General features: G+C 41.7%; 1 protein-coding gene across 1 annotated transcript in view; it reads left to right on the forward strand.

The window, feature by feature from the left end:
* LOC141139132 (adhesion G-protein coupled receptor F1-like) overlaps positions 1-23,043 on the forward strand; it is a 55,947-nt gene extending 32,904 nt beyond the window's left edge. The window contains exons 9-16 of the mRNA XM_073624966.1: positions 693-728; positions 831-904; positions 5,206-5,379; positions 12,732-14,090; positions 17,244-17,285; positions 19,876-19,929; positions 21,122-21,160; positions 22,488-23,043. Coding sequence (XP_073481067.1) covers positions 693-728; positions 831-904; positions 5,206-5,379; positions 12,732-14,090; positions 17,244-17,285; positions 19,876-19,929; positions 21,122-21,145 — 1,763 coding nt within the window. The 3' untranslated portion in view covers positions 21,146-21,160; positions 22,488-23,043. The remainder of the gene's footprint in view (positions 1-692; positions 729-830; positions 905-5,205; positions 5,380-12,731; positions 14,091-17,243; positions 17,286-19,875; positions 19,930-21,121; positions 21,161-22,487) is intronic.
* The last annotated feature ends 704 nt before the right edge of the window (positions 23,044-23,747 follow it).

Genomic DNA, 23,747 nt, shown 5'->3' on the forward strand with positions numbered 1-23,747 from the left:
CGGTGCAGCGTGAACACCCTGAAAAATAACCTACATGTTCCTACATGTCCAGGACCTCTCCCTAATTCTACACCTGCACTTTCCCTAGCCAGAGGAGCTCTTGCCTTTCCTATTGCCTCACTGCAGGTGCCCAGAATGATCCTTGTATTTATAGGGTCCATCATCAAGATGGGCACCCAAATTTCACGGAACTTCAGCATCCAAGAGGATCACCTTCTCCTCTGATAGAAGACATTCTCTCCCCATTGGGCTCCTACCAAGCTGAAGAGATGGTGCAATGCTACCTTCAGGTTGAAAGAGATGCCGCAGCCTGCACCTGCCTACACACTATATCTAATATATTCCCAGCTTTGGATTTGGTTACTCCCTGAGTAGACTTCCCTAGGCTCTGCTTCTTTAAAGGTCACAATATACAGTATTGCTGTATGGTGGATTACTAGGGGTTCCAAATGACCATCCTACTAATTCATAAAAATGCAACCTTGTTCTAATAATTATTCGGGCTGTATTCGAAAGCTTGGATTTTTTTTTTCTTTTAAAGTGAGTTCATGAAAATAATGTCCAGGTATAGAAATAATTTTATGAAAACAAAGCTACTGCAATAAAAAAAAACTTTTGTATTATTTATATACAAATAAATATTACAAAAGTAAAAGTGTAAAAAGAGCATTTTTCCTTTTTCCATTGTACAGGTACACAATCAACCATGAACACTTTACAGACACCAAGTAAGTAACACTTCTTACATAAAGGGTATTCTCCTGTGATATTGAAAATACATAGAAGTTATTCATTAAAATATGTGCATTTTAAACTATTATTTATTTTAGATTTTACTTCATCTAACATCACTAATTCCACTGACTTGGAGCAGCTGGCCCAATGGCTAGACCTAATAAGCCAGGTAAGTACAGCTTGCTGTTGTTGGTTACTGTAATACTAAATTTGTTGGAGGTGGCAATGGTATGGTTAAAGGTATAGTAATAATAATGGTAATATATACCAGGGCAAAAAAAAACATATACAGTACATCCATAAAATACATGCACATTTCCCCATGGTCTATCTTTTAAAGGGTTTGTCACCCTAACATTTTATATTCCTTATATGTGCCTGCTGTACCATGTACTTGTATGAGAAAGTATCCTGTTCTCTTTGTATTGCTTGCTTTGTGGGATATCCCTGGTGTTCCTGCCAGTCCCTCTGCTTTCCTATTAAAAACTGACCACACTAAGCAGGAGAGTACACCATGGTCAGTTCTCTAGCTGTGCTGGGAATTCAGCCTGCTCTCCTCCAATGATCAGACTTGTCCTGATATGCCCCTGCAGCACAACATTTCACTGGGAGGGTCAGTGTGCTGCTTCTCCTCCCCCAACTCTTATGCAACTGAGAACAGAGGGAATGTGATAATTTATGAAAAAGAGAAAAAAGTATTTACAAGGTGATCATTTACAAGGTGGCTCTGTCAGTAAATTTCATGATTTGGCAGTAAAAAAAAAAAAAAGGTGCTGTTTGTAAATTGTGGGTGTTTTGTCAGTAAATGTCACTTTGGGGGGTTGGCAACACTGCTGTGTGATGACAACACACAGGGTTTTTGTAGACAAAGTGGTGTCAACCCAGATTCTTTTTGCTAAACTATTCAAATACTCCCGCTATGCTATTCTCCACAAACTAGGTTCTGCAATTGTGGACAAGAACTGGGAGGGCTAATTAGGCTCCTTGTGATAACACAGGAAGTGTGCACAGGACGCAGGACAGCTCTGATTTTTTGACAGGTCTTTTTTATTTTGCACGTATCGAACAGATATAACAAAAAACCTTCAACGATATATTTAACAGACCAAAAGAGTGCAAAAAAGAGAAGTTTGTTCTTTAATAGTGTGAGTAGTAGTAGTATCAGTAACAACACAGTAATAGCTATAGAAAAAGCAGCCATTGTAGAGTTTGTAATCTCAGCAGTAGTGGTAGCGATGGTAGTAGTAGTGGTAAGAATATCTGTAACTAATAAGTATTAGCAAACCTAAAATAGACTAAGAAGCAGTATCAACAGGTGGAATATTTATAAAAGTTATGGAACGTGGTCTAACGTGGACCCCCAACATATCCATAAAGTGTTACCCATCAGCCGTCCATGCTACCACATAGGGAGCTTCTTAACCCCCTCGTCAGGGCCGCTGTTAAGGCAGTACAACCGATCCTATTGTATCGGGCCCGGGCCCCATGATCTCAACAGAGCGCCCCAAGCAGCTTTATAGTTAATGTCTGCCAAATAAAGAAATACTTACTAAAAATACATCCCTGCTCCTACACTCTTTGGGGGTGTATAAATACATTTTCCTGGGCCCCATCAAAGGGGCCCAGGAGGTGGGAGCATTGCAGGGACTCTTTAATCATTTTAGTGGTGTAGGCACATACCCTGCTCTGCTCAATTATAGTTCCGGCCGGCTGCCTTCCCTGGCAGAGTGATCTTATGTGCAAGCTCCACTCATTCGGGACAGGTGCCGAGACTGGTGTGAAGCTGCTGACACTGACAGGGGCAGCAGCACTAATCCTGGCGGCGGCGGCGGGTGGCGTGGCAGCAGTGCACCACACAGTGACCCTAGCATCTGAATAAAGTCCCCAGAATCCTCCCTGTGGCTTATGATCATCAGCATTAGGAGAATTACAAAGCACAGCAGGCGATCTATATCTCTGTCACAGGGTGTCACATGTCTGTTAGAGAGAGTGCTAATGCAATCAATATGAATGGCGCCAACCCAAGAATCAATTTAGCACTTAATAATCAAGGCTGCTGCCTCTTTAAGTGCAAAGAAAACACTATCCAAATTCAATAGGTTTGAAAGATAGGTGCTGCCCTATACACCAAAAACACTGCAAACAATCCACAATTTAATTAAACCAAACAATTGTTAAATATATCACGTATGTGGATATGAAAAAAAATCCATGTATGTGATAATGTATTGCCAATCACTGTGCTGATCGAAAAAGTCTGAAATGTGCCCAAATCTTCAATAAAAAAGTGCTCCACCACATCCTTATAAAATTTGCGCTCACCAAAACCATAAGGCCAGCAAGGTGACCATCAAGCGGGTTGAGACGGAATCCAACTCCTCCCTTTATATTAGGTGGTTGAACACGTCTATAAAGTGGAGCATTGTAAAACGAGAAGAGCATGCATCACTAATGCACATGTGGTGATAGAAAGAAGTTGATCAGAAAATGTTTTGCTTGTTTAGATATTCATCATTTTAGGACTTTCATTTAATAAATATTTTTATTTTCACTTTATGTATAGAGACTATGGTTATTGGAATATTTACATTCTGATTTCAAGCTAGCGCCTCCACACATGAATTATGCAGTATTTTTGGAACACACCAAAAAACTGATGGCAGCAGTTTATTGATTAACACTAAAGCCTCATACACACGATCGGATTGTTGGCCAACAAAATCGTGGACTTTTGTCCGAAGGGTGTTGGCCCAAACTTGTCTTGCATACAAACGGCAAGGAATTGTTGGCCAACAAATACGAACGTAGTGATGTACTACGTTGTTTTTCAGCTCTTTAGCTCCACCCTTTGGGCTCCTTCTGCTAATTTTGTGTTAGTAGAAGTTTGGTGAGTGTGGATTCGTGCTTTTCATTTCGCGCTTTTCATTTTGCGCTTTTCAGTTTGTTTCTGAACGGCCGTTCGTCAACCAGCCATGTTGCAGAATCGGAGGAGATAACGTGTTATTTATTATTGGCTTTGGAGTTATTGCTTTGACGTTATTCTTTTGGTTGAATAATGATTTGATTTGGTATATTTTTGGATGCATAGAATGCACTTTTTGCTTAAGTTCTATTGGCAGATAGCATGTCTAATTTTATTTGTTTTCTTTTTTTTAATGCACAATAAAAAAAAATTGTGGAGAATAATACTTGGCTATGTGTTTTACTTCAAATGACAGTTTGGGAGTAGGCAGTTACATTTAAAAAAATACAATGTAAAATTGACAAGGGACACCAACATAGTTGTATCTTCGATCTTAAAAACTACGGGATAATGGTGTTGTGGTAACTTTCCCAAAAAAAAAAAAAAAAAAAAAGCATAATAATATTATTCTTGATATTACTAGAAAACAAAAAGAGCATTTATTTGAAAATTCGTTTGGAATAACTCCATCAGTATCACCAGCAAAACAGCTTCATTATTATCCCATTATAGAAGAAGAGAATTGTGCACTGCATTTCGAGATTTCATAATTTGCCACGTCACGAATGTTAATTCTCCATTACGAGCGCTAGTTTACAAGACCGACCGCTTCTGCTTCCGAGCATGCGTGTTTTTACTTTAGACTTTTGTCCGACGGACTTGTGTACACACACTCGGAAAATCCGACAACAGACACTTGTCTGCGGAAAATTTTAAAACCTGCGATCCAACATTTGTCCGCGAAAAATCAGACAACAATTGTCCGATTGAGCATACACACGGTCGAATTTTCCGCCAACGGCCTGTCATCGAACATTTCCCGTCAGAAAATTTGATCGTGTGTACGAGGCTTTAACAGTGATTGAACACAAGGGGCGCCATTTTGTTTATGTTAAAACCTTAAGGCCAGCAAGGTGACCATCAAGCGGGTTGAAGTTGAATCCAACTCTTGGGGGCTTAGGCCAAATTTTCCCCCAATACTCCCTTATTCTCTCTGTGTCACTAAAATAAATCGCTCCGAACAAGACCGCAAGAAGGGGGTATATAATGTAGTGTGTTTATTTAAGCATGTAAAAGTAAGATAAAAATATGCACTCATATGTGTGTATAAAATGAATCAACGCCCAACATGTGCATCTTATTGGCTGTAGGATAAAGGAAGCTTGCACCGCTGCTCGCTCTCCCAGAGCTGGTATGCGTTACACGAACCTACAAGTGACATGGGGGGGTAGGTCCGGAAATGCCTTAAAAAAAACTGGCGCATTGCTGCTGTCTGTAGAGAGCCCTGTGTTGTTTATCTTTTTAAAATGAGAAATAATTATCATTTTTATATATTTTTTTTAATTTAAAACAATCATAACTACAATCCCATTTCTAACAGTAACTTAAACAAAAGTATTTTTATTGGAACCCATGAAAACAGTGTATTGTTAGGTTTCCTTTAGCTCTCTGTAGTTTTATTAAATACGCAGATTGTAGCTATTTACTGATCTTTCTTCCATTAACAGAATGGGTCTATGGACATAGGAATGGACGTTATTCCAGCATTACAGAAATACACTTCTTCAGCTAGTCCCTCTGGACTCCATAAAGATGAAGTGCTCCTCATTGTCTATATTCTTGGGAATGTTACAGAAACAGCTGTCCAATCAAACAAGACTTTTCCTATTAGCGTGGTCCTGGTGAGTCCTGAATGTCAGTCTACTGCTGGCCAACACAAGGGGGAGGGCTGGATACAGTATCTTACTAAAGTGAGTACACCCCTCACATTCTTGTAAATATTTTATTATATCTTTTCATCTGACAACACTGAAGAAATGACACTTTGCTACAATGTAAAGTAGTGAGTGTACAGCTTGTATAACAGTGTAAATTTGCTGTCCCCTTAAAAAAACTCGACACACAGCTAATGTCTAAATCGCTGGCAACAAAAGTGAGTACACCCCTAAGTGAAAATGTCCAAATTGGGCCCAATTAGCCATTTTCCCTCCCCAGTGTCATGTGACTCGTTAGTGTTACAAGGTCTCAGGTGTGAATGGGGAGCAGGTGTGTTAAATTTGGTGTTATTGCTCTCACTCTCTCATACTGGTCACTGAAGTTCTACATGGCACCTCATGGCAAAGAACTCTCTGAGGATCTGAAAAAAAGAATTGTTGCTCTACATAAAGATGGCCTTGGCAATAAGAAGATTACTCAGAACAGGCCTCGCCATGGTCGACCAAAGAAGTTGAGTGCACGTGCTCAGCATCACATCCAGAGGTTGTCTTTGGGAAATAGACGTATGAGTGCTGCCAGCATTGCTGCAGAGGTTGAAGGGGTGGAGGGTCAGCCTGTCAGTGCTCAGACCATACGCCGCACACTGCATCAAATTGGTCTGCATGGCCATCTTCCCAGAAGGAAGTCTCTGCTAAAGATGATGCACAAGAAAGCCCACAAACAGTTTGCTGAAGACAAGCAGACTAAGGACATGGATTACTGGAACCATGTCCTGTGGTCTGATGAGGCCAAGATAAACTTATTTGGTTCAGATGGTGTCAAGCCTGTGTGGCAGCAACCAGGTGAGGAGTACAAAGACAAGTGTGTCTTGCCTATAGTCAAACATGGTGGTGGGAATGTCATGGTCTGGGGCTGCATGAGTGCTGCCAGCACTGGGGAGCTACAGTTCATTGAGGGAACCATGAATGCCAACATGTACTGTGACATACTGAAGCTGAGCATGATCCCCTCCCTTCAGAGACTGGGCCACAGGGCAGTATTCCAACATGATAATGATCCCAAACACACCTCTAAGATGACCACTGCCTTGCTAAAGAAGCTGAGGGTAAAGGTGGTGGACTGGCCAAACATGTCTCCAGACCTAAACCCTATTAAGCATCTGTGGGGCATCCTCAAACGGAAGGTGGAGGAGCGCAAGGTCTCTAACATCCACCAGCTTTGTTATGTCATCATGGAGGAGTGGAAGAGGACTCCAGTGGTGACCTGTGAAGCTCTGGTGAACTCCATGCCCAAAAGGGTTAAGGTAGTGCTGGAAAATAATGGTGGCCACACAAAATATTGACACTTTGGGCCCAATTTGGACATTTTCACTTAGGGGTGTACTCACTTTTGTTGCCAGTTGTTTAGACATTAATGGCTGTGTGTTGAGTTATTTTGAGTGGACAGCAAATTTACACTGTTATACAAGCTGTACACTCACTACTTTACATTGTAGCAAAGTGTCATTTCTTCAGTGTTGTCACATGAAAAGATATAATAAAATATTTACAAAAATGTGAGGAGTGTACTCACTTTTGTGAGATACTGTATATATGGCTTGGGGGTAATCACAACCAACTAGTCCTTTCTTGACAGGGACACATTCTTGCGTAAATAGCATGTTCCATGCAATGTGTCAAGTGTGCCATGGTGTAGTAGTAATTGGTGAAAGTTGGGTGTTTTTCATAGTGAACCTTCTCACATCTTCCAGCATCAACTATTTTCGCGGCTCTCGGCATTCGGTCACATGAAATCTTAGAGCCACCATCAGAGGAAAGTTGGTGCTGGCAGACACCGTGATTGCAACTCTGAATAAAATAGCTATGTGTCATCGACTGTGGGTCCAGCTCTGATCAATGTCTGAATAGTGAAGTATCTCCAGTTAGGGCCACCAACTCAATATATTTTATTAGTTCTGCCCCCCTTCCCCCCTCCCCCCAAGCCCAGTCCTCCCCTGCTACACACGCTTTCATTTTCAGGCAATCTTGTCCATCCTCAATTGCACAAACTAGTGAACGGCTCGGTTCAACCTACCACAAACACTTTTGATCTTCTCACTGTGCCAATAATAACTATTGTTGATAGCTTGCATTCATTCAACTAAAGCTGGTTGAAGGTCACTGAGATTAGATATGTGTGTATTGGCAGGTGCAGTCTACTTTCCCCACTGTAGGTGGTGGTCATCCACAGCTTTAGTACAGTTAGAGAGGGAATCAAGGGGAACATGGTTCTTCTATGGCTTCCTGGGTCACTGAGGAAGCTATCTGGTTGGATGCTGCCACCTTGTGTAAACTCTTGCAGCCATCTTGGGTTAGGGAGAGCCCATTTTTGAGGCCCTGACAATCAGGCTTTGCACGCTTTTGGCGAGTTGGCAGAATAGGGACAGGTACCCAGTCTGTTAGGGGCAGTACTAGCGGCAGAGAAAGATTCCCGATGAGGAGGGAAAGCCTAAGGTTCACAACATCTTTGTACATATTCCAACTTGGGCACGAGATGGCCTAGCCACATTCTGCCCCTCCTAACAATCATTGAAAGTTCCTGGACGGCTGTCTTCCCACTGGGTGTATTGTGAACTGTCTGGATTACTTTATTTTATCTATTTTAATTCAGATTTTATTTTTGAAATCATTTTTTCTTTTATAACAAAACAAAAAGAAAACAACAAAAACCAAGGTCAAATCACCGTTCCAAACAATATTAGCATCAATACATTTCAATATCAAATTTTCCTAAGATTCACAAATACTCAGAAAGATATTCAAAAATATTTATATATACTCAGAAATATTCAGAAATTTTCAGAAATACTCCGGAGCAAATATTATATAAATTGTTTCTCCCCACTAAAAACACACCCAATTTTTATCAAGGACTTAAATTAGAACGTGACGCAACAATCCATTTTTTACAGATCCTTTCAAACTTCCAAGAGATGTTACCTTGAACATAAGTGTGTTTTTCAAGCATTACATCTTGTGTGTTTTATTGCTAAGCACCACGCTGCACCCCACCTACATGTGAGCCAGCCAATGTTCTAAAAAAAAGATCAATTTGTTTTTTTATCAGTAAAATATACAGAGTTTGGGAAGATGAGGATACAGAGAATATCAGGGAAGACAATACCTAAACAGATGAGACTGCTTGAAAAGGCCACAAAAGGGCCATAGGGTCACATCAGAAAAAGTTTAGAAAAGCCCTTCAAGGATTCTGGGCTACAGTAGTGGTAGAACTCAACATCATCACCGACCCTTCCACTACTGGTAGCCAGTGGCTACGCATTGAAATCCATGCGTCCGGTGCCCTGCATGTAGATTTGGGGGGCAGCCTTATGGCCGGGCTGCCTCTGCTGGTAACCCAAAACCACATCTAGACACTTAGTAAAGAATAGGATTTTCACAAACATTTAATCAATCACTTCCATTTCAAACACAACTGAATGGTTCTTCACCAGAGAATGTCTGTGAATAGCACTTTCTCTACTTTATAAATAGACCCCTAACTGTCTAAACATGGCTTTATCTGTTTGATAAATAGACCCTTAAAGTGTATCTAAACCCACAAACGATAATATATTGCAGCTTACCAGTCCTTATATGTGGCAGTTCTGCATTAGTCTTCTTTTTTCAGTCTTTTTCACCTTTATTTTTACCTGGTGGTTCTGCCAGTAACAGGGTGACAATGCTCACTCATAGTACTGTCTCTGTGGAGGAGCTGTCTCTCTAGGAAGTGCGTTAGGACTACATTTCCCCTTTTCCACTTTGCAATAACAGGAGGAGCAGTGGCTATGGTCACACAACTGGGTGGGATCAGGGCGCACTCTCTGCGCCCTGAGCCCACCCTTTTTTGAAGCCTATTAGAGCCTCTGGCTCTAATCAGGTGATTTAAAAAAAAACACCCCCCCATCCCTGCCGCCGTCTCCCTATCCATGAGCCCGGCCCCTTTCAGGACGCCGGGCGCATGGACTCCTATGGCGGGGGGTGGGAGGGGTGTTTTTTTTTTAAATCACCTGAGCCAAAGGCTCTAATAGGCTTCAAAAAAGGATGGGCTTGGGGCGCAGAGAGTGTGCCCTGGTCCCACCCAATTGTATGACCATAGCCAATGAATTTTCGCTATTTTCACACCACAGTGCCTCTCCGCCAATCAAGAGGCAGTTCATTGAGACCTGTTTCCCGATTGGCCAAAGTGCCAGGTGATCCTATTGGATGTCTAGCACTCTGGAAGAGGAGACTTGCCGGAGCCGCCGCTGACACCACACAACAGCAGCCCGCACAGAACCAGGGAGGAGGAGAAGGAGGAGAGTACACCGCCGCTGCCACTAAATGCCGGACCTCCCGTCGTGGGGTAAGTGCCGCAATCACCACACCGAGGGTGGGGGGTAAGTGCTGCGATCCCCGCGTCGGGGTGGGGTATAAGTGCTGCAATCCCCGTGCCGGGGATGGGAGGGTGCAAGTGCCGCAATCTCTGTGCCTGGGGACGGGTGTTAGTGCCATGATCCCCATGCCAGGGGGGTGTAAGTGCCGCAATCCCCATTGCAGGGGGTGGGGGGGTGTTTTATATACCTATATATATCTATGATGCTGGGCTGTATACCCTATCTGTGATGGTGACCTATATAAATAAAAAATAATAATAGTACAGCACTTGTAGTTTGAAAAAAGACAGTGCAATAAACAATTATTAGTAAAAGTATTGTGACATAGAAAACTGTTAATATGCACACCAAATGACAAAACACAAATGCAACAGTAAATGAATAGTGAATACCCTGCTCTGATCAATAAACAAAATAAGCAATGAATGATTAAAGTTCAAAAACTCCAAAATAAATGTTCATAAATCAAAAAAAATTAAGTAAAAAAAAGTGAATGAGGAAAAGAAAATCCTTAGATCAAGATACCCATGTGAAGATACAGTAGAATAAACATCGGCCACTGGTTTGTATAATCCACCACCTGAGAGTAAAATGGACACGCTTACCAGAAATTGTGGACTTATATACTGGTTTGTAATGAGTCAATCAAGCATATGTGAGGTAACACCTCAGCCTTGTTTTGCTGTATCGGATGGATGGTCTGTATACAACCCGTCACTGGTTGAATGAGGAGGTTCCACTTTAACCAAACAAATTCTCAATGAACAGCAAACACCAGAAAGGAAGGCTGCTCCCAAACATGTATGTAGGGAATAAACGGCCACACATAGTGTAAAATTGTATAAAACCATTATCTGTGATGCTGGGCTGTATACCCTATCTGTGATACTGGGCTTTATACCCTGTCCTGTGATGCTGAGCTATATACTCCTGACTCTATGGGTGGAATACAGGGAATAAAGTGGGTGGATTATATAAGGGGTGGGGCTTTTGAGAAGGTGAGAGGGGTCAAAAAGGAAGGGTGGGGTCTGCCCCCCTCCCCCTTATCCGAAAACTTCACCAGCCGCCACTGAGAATGAGGGTTGTATGTAGTCCACAGAAACAAGGCTAACTGATAATACTCTGCAGTGACAGAAAAAAAAGGAAGTTATCAGTGTGTTGGATTTTTGACAGGACCAATAGGGACAATATAATAGTCTGTACAGGAGGTTAACTCCTAGATATGCCGGCCGTTACTGGTTCTATTCACCTAAGCCTGTATGACAGGTATACTTGACTGGACAGTGCCATAAAACAATGACTTCATGCAGCTTCTCATATACATGATTTCTGTTGAAGTGGGCTTTACCCTACATTACCCACATTTGTACAGGTCTTCTAATTACCAGGCATGGACATGTTTCTTGCAAACTGCTTGCTAGGCTATATTAAAGCACAATTTATCTTTGGTTTCTCTCTTTCTTTTTCCATTGCTCAGACATACTGTAGCTCTCCTTTAATCTGTGGAACAGAAGTGGGCACATGCCAGTCTCTTGTGGTGACCACACGTGTCCAGTGTGGCACCAATGCTAACGTCCCCACATGCCACACTTTCTAAAGCTAGCCCTGGCCTACTGCCACCAATTTCTCTTTAACGATAGCCCTGCAAGTCAAAGCCTGGCCAGACCAGACCCCGGCTGTCACATTCACATGCAAAGACGGCCTGTCACCTGCATGCACAGTAAAAGCTAAGGCTTTATTTAAAGTTTAAATTACATATAGATGCAGTATTTGTTAGAGGGCATGGACAGTTAACCCTTAGCACCGCATCCCTGTTAAATAAATACAAAAAAGAAAGGGGGATTGGGGTATGAATACCCCTGGGATTTTTTAGGGTGCTTTTCAAAATTTAGGTAGGTCAGTAAGAAAATAGATTAACCTCAAAAAAAAAAAAAGAAGAAAAAGACACTGTATGCAAATTGCCAAACTGACTAATAAACTTCAAATTCAATATCTTTAATGGTTACGAATGATAACAAAACAATCATCTAAAAACATACAATCTTGAACAAACATAATCAGATAATGAAAATATAGATGCAGATTTACCCTTATTCGAACAAGAGAATGTAACAAAAAGCAAGAACAAAGAATATACAGGCTGGTAATGTTGTCTTGGTAGGTGCAAGTTCTCCCAGTGTTGCTTCAAATTTTTGTGGAATAGAACAGTGGTCGCCAACCTTTTGGACCACAGGGACCACTAAACTCACAATTTTGAATACACTAACGTGAATTGTATGAGCCTTATACACACACAGTACTCCCGCTTTCTGCCCCCCCACCCCCTGGATCATACTGCTGCCTTATACACACAATGCTCTGGCTCTCTGCCCCCCCTCTGCTTCCCCCCTCCCACACTCTGCATCACACTGCTGCCTTACATAGACTCATCATTGGATCTCACCTCCTTATTCATCCATGTGCTCCAGCTTTGTGCTCCCTCCGCAGCCTGTGATCAGCACTGCCATTGGAAGTCCCCCCCTTCTTTACCTCCTGCTCTCTGCACTACTCCCGGCACCTCCCTCTGAGTTCACAGGAGCCTGGAACTACAGAGGAGGCATTGGAGGCAATATCGCAATATTGACTGTCAGCGCGCACTGAGAACAACACTGGAAACAACATTGGGCGGTATACATACGCCACAATGTTGATTTGCAGCAGAACCCCTGGGGACCACTAAAAGTTTCTTGTGGACCATCAGTGGTCTAAGGACCACTGGTTGGTGACCACTGGAATAGAGTTCCCCAGAGAGTTACTGAATTATGACATTTGAAAGCAAGACAGAATTATACAGTAGAGGATGTTATATTATGAATAAAGTAACTAATTCAGAAGTCTAATCCAGTCATGTTGTTTTCTTCCTCCTAGGACATTCTCAATATCACTAACCATCTTCTGAATGAATCTTCTTGGAGTCCAGCCTCCAGCTCACACAATGCCATTGGTCCCCAACTTTTGGAAAGTTTGGAGAGAATTTTATCAAGGATGGTAATGTCTAATTCATCTTTCAATGTGTCCAAAGAAAATATTGACTTCAACTGTTTGGTTGCTCCCTGCAGTAACTTGGCCAATCAGACAGCCTTGAGACTTCCATGTGGTAGTCTTGCATTATCTGCAGAAGACAGCAAGCAAGACTTTGGTAGTTCTTGTCTAGTCAACATTTTTATACTGTCCTACAGGCAACTGAGCATGGGATTTCCAGATAACTATGACAAAGACCTGGGTGAACTTAGAGTGGACAGCAACATCCTAACTAATGTCATGTTGCTTGGAAATGAAAGCTACAGCAACCCTAATGTCAACATGAGATTCCAATGTAACAGCAGAGACTGTGACCAGACAGCCACATGTGCATTTTGGAATTTCTCCACAAACAGTTGGTCTTCTGATGGGTGCACCACTGAAGTCATGGATGGTGTCACCAGCTGTGTTTGCCAGCATCTTACGTCATTTTCTGTGTTGATGGCGAAATTCATACCAGAAAGCCTACTAAACTCCTCCATACTTGACTACATCACAATCACAGGTCTTTCCATTTCTATAGCATCTCTTCTTCTTTGTATTGCATTCCAGGTGTATGTAATGAGGGTTCCAATGAACCTTGTAGCTTACTACCGGCACACAGCCATCCTCAATGTCTCCATATTCCTGCTACTGAGTAATTTATCATTTATAGCCACAAGTTACGTCAGACCACAAGAGCACATAAGGCTTTGTGCAGGGTTGACTTTCTCTACTCATTTTTCTTTGATGGCATTTTTTTGTTGGACCTTGGTCCAAAGTATCTTCTTATTCTGTCGTTTGGTGTTTGTATTTCACCACATAACCAAGAAGGAATTCATGAGCCTTTCCATTGGTCTAGGGTATATATGTCCCAGTGTGATAGCTGTATGGACCTTCCTTTACTACACACCTACCAATGATTACAATAAGGACAATGTTTGTTGGCTCAGCAGTAACTCTGGGGCATCAAAGGCTTTCACTATTCCAACCATTGTTACCATATCTGGAAATTTCCTAGTGCTTCTTGTGGTGATCCGTAAGCTACTCAGACCATCCATTTCTGAAGGCAACAGTGAGGATGAGGAAGTTATTAAGAAGCTTTTGAAGGCCATTTTATTCTGCACCCCACAGTTTGGATTGACCTGGGCTGTTGGCATCCCCTTACTGTCTGATGGGAGTGTAATAGCTTTACATTATCTTTTCGTCTTGCTCAACCCACTCCAAGTAAGTGATGAATAGAGAAGCAAGCTAGTGAATTTTTGCAGCTGACCAACTAGTGAATCACCCAATACATCCTATTTACTAACAGTTGCAGCAAATGCTTCCACATTCTATAATGATATTATAGGCAATTAGAGTTCCGAACTGCATTATGAATTTTTCAAAACACCAAACTCTAACTCAGGCTAAAATATTCTATGCAGTCGGTGTTGGGCCTAGTTTTTTTCAGATTAATTTTTCAAGGATGAAATAACGTATAATTCTTAAAACTTTGCAGGATGTTGTCATATTGCAGAAGGATCTTGACTGAATGGCAACATCGGCAGTTAAAGGGTACAATTATTGTTATAGTAAGGTTATGCACATAAGCCAGGAGTATAGCTTTCCCCCAAACTATTACATGGAAAAAGGGCAAAAAAGGGCTGGGGAAGGACATGGGAACACTAGTTAATAACAGGCTTCACAGCAACATTTAATGCCAATCAGCACCTGCAAAAGCAAATAAAATTTGGTATCTTTAAAGGAAATAAAAACACCTATTATTAAGACAGCATTGCCTTTATAGAAATCACTTGTAAGCACGCATCTGATATAACAGTCCAGATTTAAGCTCAACATAGTAAAATGAACATGGAAATTTTGGAGATAAATTATAAAATCATTTCCAAAAGTTTTTTTAGAGGCTTTAGATAACAGGTGGATTCTAAACCACTGGTAGTATAAGTGTAAGGTTAAGAGCTTGATCATTAAATAATATAGATGTCATTTAATGACTATTAAAAAATGTGTAAACTTTCATTCAAGGGGAATTCCCTTCACTTCCTGTGCCAGGGAAACAGCAGGAAGTAGGATTCTCTCCAAAGTGAGGGGATATCACCTCTAATGCAGTTGTCACTGGAACAGGTGTCGCCGTTGGAAGACTTCCCCTTTATTCCTGTTTTAAAATTCCCATTACTTTCTGTACTGGAAACAATGGTCACCAGGACAAAAGAGAGGGTGAATCTCTCCAATTGGAACACAGACAGTAACAGAAGCCTGAAAGAGGTTTTGGCATTTTCCTAACTCAAAAAAAAAATTGGCTTTCATACACTTTAGCTCTGATTGTGAAGAGGAGACATGATATTCATGATGGTGGAGTTTGTGAGGGCCTTTCCTGTTCTGCAAAGATCTGTGCTAAAAGGTTGTATCGGAGGAGACTTGTCCATGTTGGCAATGTAGAGGGATGTATTCTGTGTGAGAACACACATAAGGGTTAACAAGAAGAGTGGGGCAAGAGCAGGAGATGCAATTTGCAATGTGTTTGGATGATGGAGAGGAAAGAAACTGGTCACGGAAGTGAACATACATCTGTCAGTCATGGAAGGGTAGTTCCTGGTCTGCAAGTTTTGGAGGAGAATTTTGGTGACCAATACAATGACAGAGAGGGACAATGACCCATATGATAACATGGAGAGACAATGACCAATATGATGACATAGAGAGACAATGACCCATATGATGACATAGAGAAAGACAATGACCCATATGATGACATAAAGAGATAATGACCCATACGAAGACAGGGATGGAGGTATACTATTTGCCTGCTACCTTGTGCCACCCAACCCCCACCACCCCACAACCAACACTCCCTCTTTGTGAATTGCAAATGGACTGAGCACCATGGTCTACTGTATATAGCAGACAAAACGGTCTACAATGTATAGCGGTCAGCAGAGAAAGCTATATAGTGCATACTGAATTTGATATGGAGGGGCCTTAAGTGTGGCCCTCGACATCATCAAAGGGCCACACATAAAATTCAGTGAATGTTTATTATCAGAGACAGTGGACATACAACATGATATAGTCATAGACTATGGGCAAAGTAAAAGAGATGGTCAAAGACTTTAGACATGATACAAGAGATGGTCAGAGCCTGTGGACATGCTGCAGGAGACTGTCAGAGACTGTGAACATGATCTAGGACAGGGGTCTCCCAACTTTCTAAACAAAGGGCCAGTTTACTGTCCTTCAGACTTAATGGGGGCCGGACTGTGGCCATTGGTGATAGAAAGGGTCCCAACATCAGTAAGAAGAAACAATGGCCCATGGTGTCAGTGGGAGGAATAGTGCCCCATCGTTCGTATCAATAGAAGGAATTGTGCCCCATCGTTGATGTCATTGGGAGGAAATGTGCCCTATCATTGGTGTCATTGGGAGGAATTGTGCCCCATCATTGGTGTCAATGGGGGGAATTATGTCCCATTGTTGGTATCAGTGGATGAGAATCTGGCAACCGAGCCGCAGTTTGGAGCCCACTGATATAGGAGTTGATGGACACTTGGGACATGCTTCACGAGACAGTCATAGACCGGAGACATATTACATGAGTCTGCTAGAAATGACTACTATAACAGGACAAAAGGAAAACACAGATTAGTGTCTGCAGGGGCCCACATAGCTGCACAAAAAGGGCCGCAGGTGCACAGGATGTGACAGCCAGAGTATGTCTGATGCAGCTATGTAGAGTATGTAACATACAGCATACAATGCAAAATGGTTTAGAGTACGTAATAAACAGCATGACATATAGAGTAGTTGCCCCTAATGAAAGCCCCCTTACGTTGGTCAACATTGTATCAAAAGTCAACGTTAATACCTTGTCACATTGGTGGTAAGTGATGAAGTCCCCCCCTTACATTTTGGCCAGTGGAAGGCACACTTCTGGTCGCAGGGTGTAGTGAGCAACAAGAGGACCAAGCTCTGTGGGTATGACAAACGTTTACCGTGGCTGGTCACAGGGTAGAGTAAGCAACAGGGGGACTAAATCGAATTATTATGATGGATTTTTACACCTGTTGGTAACAGAGGAGAAAGCAGAACAGGAGCTAAAATAGTTACATCAACTGGTCACAAAGTGATTGGCAACGGAGGGGGGGGCCAAACGGGGTGAGAAAAATGAATAATGAGACCGAGAGTGGGGTCAGAAAAATGAATAGTGTCAAACAGGGGCAGGACTTTAATTCAGGAAGTAAATGCTCGCCTTGAATGGATAAACATTTGATAGCCTTCCGGAGATAAAGTAAGATGAGGCCACTTTCATTCAGAATAAAGAGTCAAAGGGTTGAAGTGTGAATGTATCAATTTTTAACAACCTTTCCTTTACTTTCACAGGGGTTTTTCATTTTTATCTTTGGCTGCCTGCTCGATAAAAAGGTAGGTGACCTCACATTTAATGATGATCATATATGCTTGGAGTCCCAAAATCTGAATCTGTGGCCGCTTCACAGAGTGGCTTATCCCTCTTGGATCACCGACATTAAGTGAATACTTTAAGTGGTTGTAAACCTCTTAAAGAGGAGTTCCACACAAAAATGGAACTTCCGCTTTTCGGAACCCTCCCCCCCCTCCGGTGTCACATTTGGCACCTTTCAGGGGGGAGGGGGGTGCAGATACCTGTCTAAGACAGGTATTTGCACACACTTCCGGCATAGACTCCCATGGGAGTCTATGCCTCTTCCTGTCCCTTCGCGCTGTCTCCTGGGAAACACACAGCTCCCAGGAGATAGCGGGGACCACTTACCATGCGCAGCGCGACTCGCGCATGCGCAGTAGTGAACCGGGAAGTGAAGCAGCAACGCTTCACTTCTTGATTCCCTCACCCAGGATGGCGGCGGCAGCTGCCGAGAACCGAGCGGGACTCCAGGACAGGTAAGTGGCCATTTATTAAAAGTCAGCAGCTGCAGTATTTGTAGCTGCTGGCTTTTAATATTTTTTTTTTTTGCGGTTTGGGTGGACTCCCTCTTTAAATATACTAGGCATATCCCTCTATAGTGTGTACTAGCTTCAATCCAAAGCACTTTGTGTGGTTCCCCTCTGATCTTTCTTCCCTCTTCTATCTGCATGAGTCACTTCTGATAGTCTATCTCGACATGAAGCCATCCTGGCAATCCAGCACCTAGCACGAGTTTGACACACTCAGCTGTGCATATTTCCCTACAATTCTGTGTAGAAGGGGGTGAGTCTCAGATTACACTCATCTCTCCTCTCATCTAGTGCAGTGTGTGACATCAAATCCCTGCCCCCTGCCTTCTAGAGCTGAGAAAAAGCCTTTGATCTGTGTGTTTTAGAAGGAGGTTTAAAAGAGAGAGGGCCTCAGATAAACAGGTACAATTTATGTAGGAGGATTTGTTTAATCTCTGTGTATCACCTGAGGATAGTCACTGCACTAGGTATAAGAGTAAGAATTGTAAGAGTTTACAGCCACATTAATACTTTCATACTGTATTCCCCAACTCCAGACTTGTGTGGGTGCTTCAGCCCTCCTTGGTGACTTAAAAGAGAAGTATGGGATTTTGCTTTTATCAAGAATCATACTTAACTAGGTGGATGCAGCATTGGTCTGATGCTGCATCTGTCCCCCCTCACCTCTAATGCTGCGTACACACAAGCGGAATTTCCGACAGAAAGAGTCCGATGGGAGCTTTTCATCGTATATTCCGATCGTATGTATGCCCCATCTGACTTTTTCTGTCAAAAATGTTCTAAATTTTTCCGACGGAACTAATTACTATCGGAAAAACCGATCGTCTGTATGCTGTTCCGACGAGATTAGCAGAAGGAGCCCAAAGGGTGGCGCACTGGCTATTGAACTTCCTTTTTCTGGTGCCGTCGTATGTGTTGTACGTCACCTCGTTCTTGATGGTCGGACTTTGGTGTGACCGTGTGTATGCAAGACAGCTTGAGCGGAATTCCATCGGAATTCCTTCGGAGAAACCCTCAGAGTTTATTCCGACGGCAAAACCGCTCGTGTGTACGCGGCATAAGACTGAGAATCGAGCAATCAAACACCGCCGATCGCTTGGTTCTCAGAGCTCCCCGAGCAGAGACTGGGGATTGTTAGTCACTGGCTCTCTCCTTTGCCCCCCCCCCTTTAATAGTATGTACTCCAGAATTATGTGGCACACCTGTAAGACCTTGTGTCAAGTCATCAGTACAAAACCTAGTTACCCAGAGTGACCCAAACCCATACAAATCAGAGGTCTGTAAGAAAGGAAGGAGACTTACTGCTTGCAGTGAAACAAGAAAACAAAACTATGAAGGGGTCCTTTGATGAAAAAAATAAAAAATAAAATAGTCCTGATAGAAGGTAATCAGCACTTTTTTTGACATGCATCCAATTGCAATGAACTAGCTAATTTCACTTTGGACATACCCATTCTCTTAATACTGTCCGTGATTCCAATCGAATTGTAAGTCAAACTATTTTCTCTTAGATTTGGTTAATGTGGGGAAGAATTATAACCCCTGTCAAGTTTTTACTGCTATCAAGGGCTCCCTCTACTTCTACACTTTAACATCTATTATGATGATGTAATAATACAATTGTGATTCAGAACTAGATGAATGAGGTTAGCTATGCACAACTCTATCATTTTATTTAATATTGGTATTTATATAGCACTGACATTCACATCAGCCCCTACCTCAAGGAACTTACAATCTAAGGTTTCTAACTCACATTCATATATACACATATTATGGACAATTTAGACAGGAGCCAATTAACTGACCAGCTAGTCTTTGGAGTGTGGAAAGAAACTGGAGTGCCCGGAGGAAACCCACACAGACACAGGGGGAACATGCAAACCCCATGCAGGTAGTGCCAAGGTTGGGATTTGCACCGATAACCCTAGTGCTGCTAGATGAAAATGCTAATGCTTTAGCCACTGTGCTGCCCATATACCTAAATTATAAAAGCAAGCATATTTAAGGTAATAATAGAAAACCTATTTTATTGTTGCAGGTGATGGATATGGTGAAGAAACGGATATATAAGACCTCTGTCTTCAGCAGCACTGTAAGTAATGTTATATATTGTCAACTGATATGGACAGTTTAAATCAAATCTAAAGCTGGTCTAACATGGGTAGGTTTTTATTTGTGTTTAATCTAAGTTTTTTTTTGTTTTTTTTTGATCAATAACTTTTTATTGAGTTTCAAACAAATACAAAAGACTGTTTTAGTTCAAATTTTCAAAAAGTAGGTAAAGAGATACGTTCTCCAAAATACATTAACCATATTCATGAATAGAATACATATTCAGAATAGTAATAAATCACACATCCGTTACTAACGCAGGTATAGGAGATCAGTCCATACAACTATCAAAGGTAAATTAGGGTATATAAACCGAGGGGAAATAGAACAAGCAAAGTATTTTTCAATCTAAGTTTATTGAAGTTTTACATCGAATACAAGAAAAACGAAATGTTCCCTCAAAAAACACGAAAAGGAAAAAGGGAATACATCCACATTGTACAATAAAAAAAATGAAAAAAGGTATAAATAATAAGCAAAGAAAATAAATAAATGTAGGTACACATCTTGGGGCCGGGTGGGGTGGTATATAATCCCAAATATCCAGACATTGAGGACAATAAGCTTAAGGCATAATGGAACAAACATAAGTGCAGATCACAGATGATAAACCAGTGCATAAGGTGGTGCCCCGTCCCACAAATAATACACTGATGTGTTATTAAAGTGCTCCTTTAATTTTTTTGAGCAGTATATATCACATAATATGATATAATAAATAATTTAATATAAAAAAAAATAAAAAGTAATATAATCCATAATGTAACATAAAAATATATAATACAAAAAGAATAATATAATACATAATGTAGTATAAAAATACATAATATAATATTAAAAAATTGATTATAATAATATAATTAATTATAATACAGAAATTGCCTTCGTGCCAAAATGTTAAGAAGATCCAGGTGAAGTTATATGCAAATCTTGATGCTTCCTGAGTTTAGTTCTGCCTTCCAGGTGTCACACTTGGGAAGGCAGACCAGCCAAAATGGTTGTTCTTAGTTGGCCGCTCTTGGTGTTTGGACCATTATTATACAGTGGTTCACTTTATTGTGGTTGTCTGAAACACAGAATGGAATGTAGACTTTTTAGTTTGAATTTCCCAAGATGCTTGTATATTTCCATGTAGAATTGCGTAGTTTTAATTCTCTTTTTCTTATCTGTAGGCGACAACTGTCAGTTCCTACTGAAGACCACGCTTGATGGTAAGAGGACAATAAAGGGTTACCCACCAATAAGTGGTATTTTGGTGGATTCTGAACTGGTCTCTGCTGGTTTCCTGTATATCATGGGAGGTCCGGTGTAGAGCTTTCCCCAACCTAGTTCCTGGCTATGTCACCGCTCATCTTGGAGTCTCAATTCTGCTCCCACAACAGACACTTCTGGATGTTGTGGCCGACCTCAATGCTCTGTCTAATTGGATAACTTAGTGGCAAATGAGGTTTAATGTTGATAAACGTAAAGTTATGCACTAAGAATATGCTTGCATCATACATACTAGGGGGAGTACAACTGGGGGAATCTGTGGTGGAGAAGGATCTGGGGGTTTTGGTAGATCATAAGCTCAATAATAACATGCAATGCTAAGCTGCGGTTTCCAAAGCGAGCAAAGTCCTTTCTTGTATTAGGAGAGATATTGACTTCAGAGAGAGAGATATCATTTTGCTCCTGTACAAATCATTAGTAAGACTTCATCTGGAATATGCAGTTCAGTTTTGGGCACCAGTTCTCAAAAAGGATATCTGAGAACTGTAGAAAGTGTAGAGAAGGGCAACCAAACTGATAAGAGGCATGGAGGAGCTCAGCTATGAGGAAAGATTAGAGGAACTGAATTTATTCTCTCTTGAGAAGAGGAGATTAAGGGGGGATATGATCAACATGTACAAATACATAAGTGGTCCATATAGTGAACTTGGGGTAGAGTTATTCACTTTAAGGATATCACAGAGGACAAGGGGGCACTCTTTACGTCTAGAGGAAAAAAGATTTCATCTTCAAATACGGAAAGGTTTCTTCACAGTAAGAGCTGTGAAAATGTGGAATAGACTCCCTCCAGAGGTGGTTCTGGCAAGCTCAGTAGATTGCTTTAAAAAAGGCCTGGATTCTTTCCTAAATGTACATAATATAACTGGTTACTAACATTTATAGGTAAAGTTGATCCAGGGAAAATCCGATTGCCTCTCGGGGGATTAGGAAGGAATTTTTTTCCCCTGCTGTAGCAAATTGGATCATGCTTTGCTGGGTTTTTTTTGCCTTCCTCCTGGATCAGCTGTGGGTATAGGATTGTGTATTTGGGATTGTATTTTTATTTATTTTTTTGGTTGAACTATATGGACTTGTGTCTTTTTTCAGCCTAACTATGTAACATGTTATCAGTCCTGCTGCATTTTTTTTGTAGATTATTACATGACTGTGGCTTTGTATGTCACCATATTATAAGCTTTTGTCTAGTATAATTTTAATCTCAGAAAACAAGATAATTTCAGATTGATTTGTGATCCGTATAACATTTTAATTTCTCTTTCTTTACAGTGTTCAGAAATGTGGATATATGGAACACGGCTCCATCCTTAAAGAGGAGTTCCGCCCCCCCCCCCCAGCAAACATAATATAATATAAGGACACTTTCCTGTCCTGGAATCCAGCAATGTCAGCACCCCAGCCGATGTTTCCATCGGCTGTCGGGTGCTGCCGCTGCCATTTGTAGTAAGCTATGACAGGCACTCAAGTGCCGACTATACCTCCCTTCCTTCCCCACTCCTCTATTCATAGAAGCCATACTATCGCTTCCCACAATAAAAAAAACACTCTATGAATGGAGGAGGACCTTTCATCCATCCACCCATCCTTCATTCATAGAGTGCCTATTGTGGGAGACGATAATACGACTTCTATGAATGAAGGAGGTAAACCTTTGATTCATCCGAACATCCTCCATTTAGCAATGAGCAATTTGCAATAAGGGAACCAATAGTATGACTTCTATGAATGAAGAAGGGGGAGAAAAGATGGCATATTTGGTACTTGATGAGTGCTTGTCATGGGTGCAGCCACTCATATTAACTCCAGCAGCACCAGAAGATCACCACTGCGGGGGTATATGGGGGGGGGGGGGGGGCAGAGAACTTCAGATTTGATTGGAACACAGCAGAAACCAGTAGACAAGATGCTGTATATTCATAGTAAAATAGTGATGAGCTTGGGCATGTAAGAACTAGGATCCCAACCCACATGTGTGAGCCTGCCAGGAAGCTGTCACCTCTGTGGGCAAATTGGGGGGGGGGATTTCCTTTCGATTCCCGTCCCATAGCCACAACAGGAAGTGGGAGGAAATCCTTCCAAAGTGAAGGAATCCTTGCGTGTCCACATCCTTCCAAAATGAAGGAATCCTTGCGTGTCCACATCCTTCCAAAGTGACGGAATCCTTGCGTGTCTACATCCTTCCAAAGTGAAGGAATCCTTGCATGTCCACGTCCTTCCAAAGTGACAGAATCCTTGCGTGTCCACATCCTTCCAAAGTGACAGAATCCTTGCGTGTCCACATCCTTCCAAAGTGAAGGAATCCTTGCGTGTCCACATCCTTCCAAAGTGACGGAATCCTTGCGTGTCCACAACCTTCCAAAGTGACGGAATCCTTGCATATCCACATCCTTCCAAATTGACGGAATCCTTGCGTGTCCACATCCTTCCAAAGTGACGGAATCCTTGCGTGTCCACATCCTTCCAAAGTGACGGAATCCTTGCGTGTCCACAACCTTCCAAAGTGACGGAATCCTTGCATATCCACATCCT

Source organism: Aquarana catesbeiana, linkage group LG04 (assembly GCF_042186555.1).
Source record: "Aquarana catesbeiana isolate 2022-GZ linkage group LG04, ASM4218655v1, whole genome shotgun sequence".
NCBI lineage: Eukaryota > Metazoa > Chordata > Amphibia > Anura > Ranidae > Aquarana > Aquarana catesbeiana.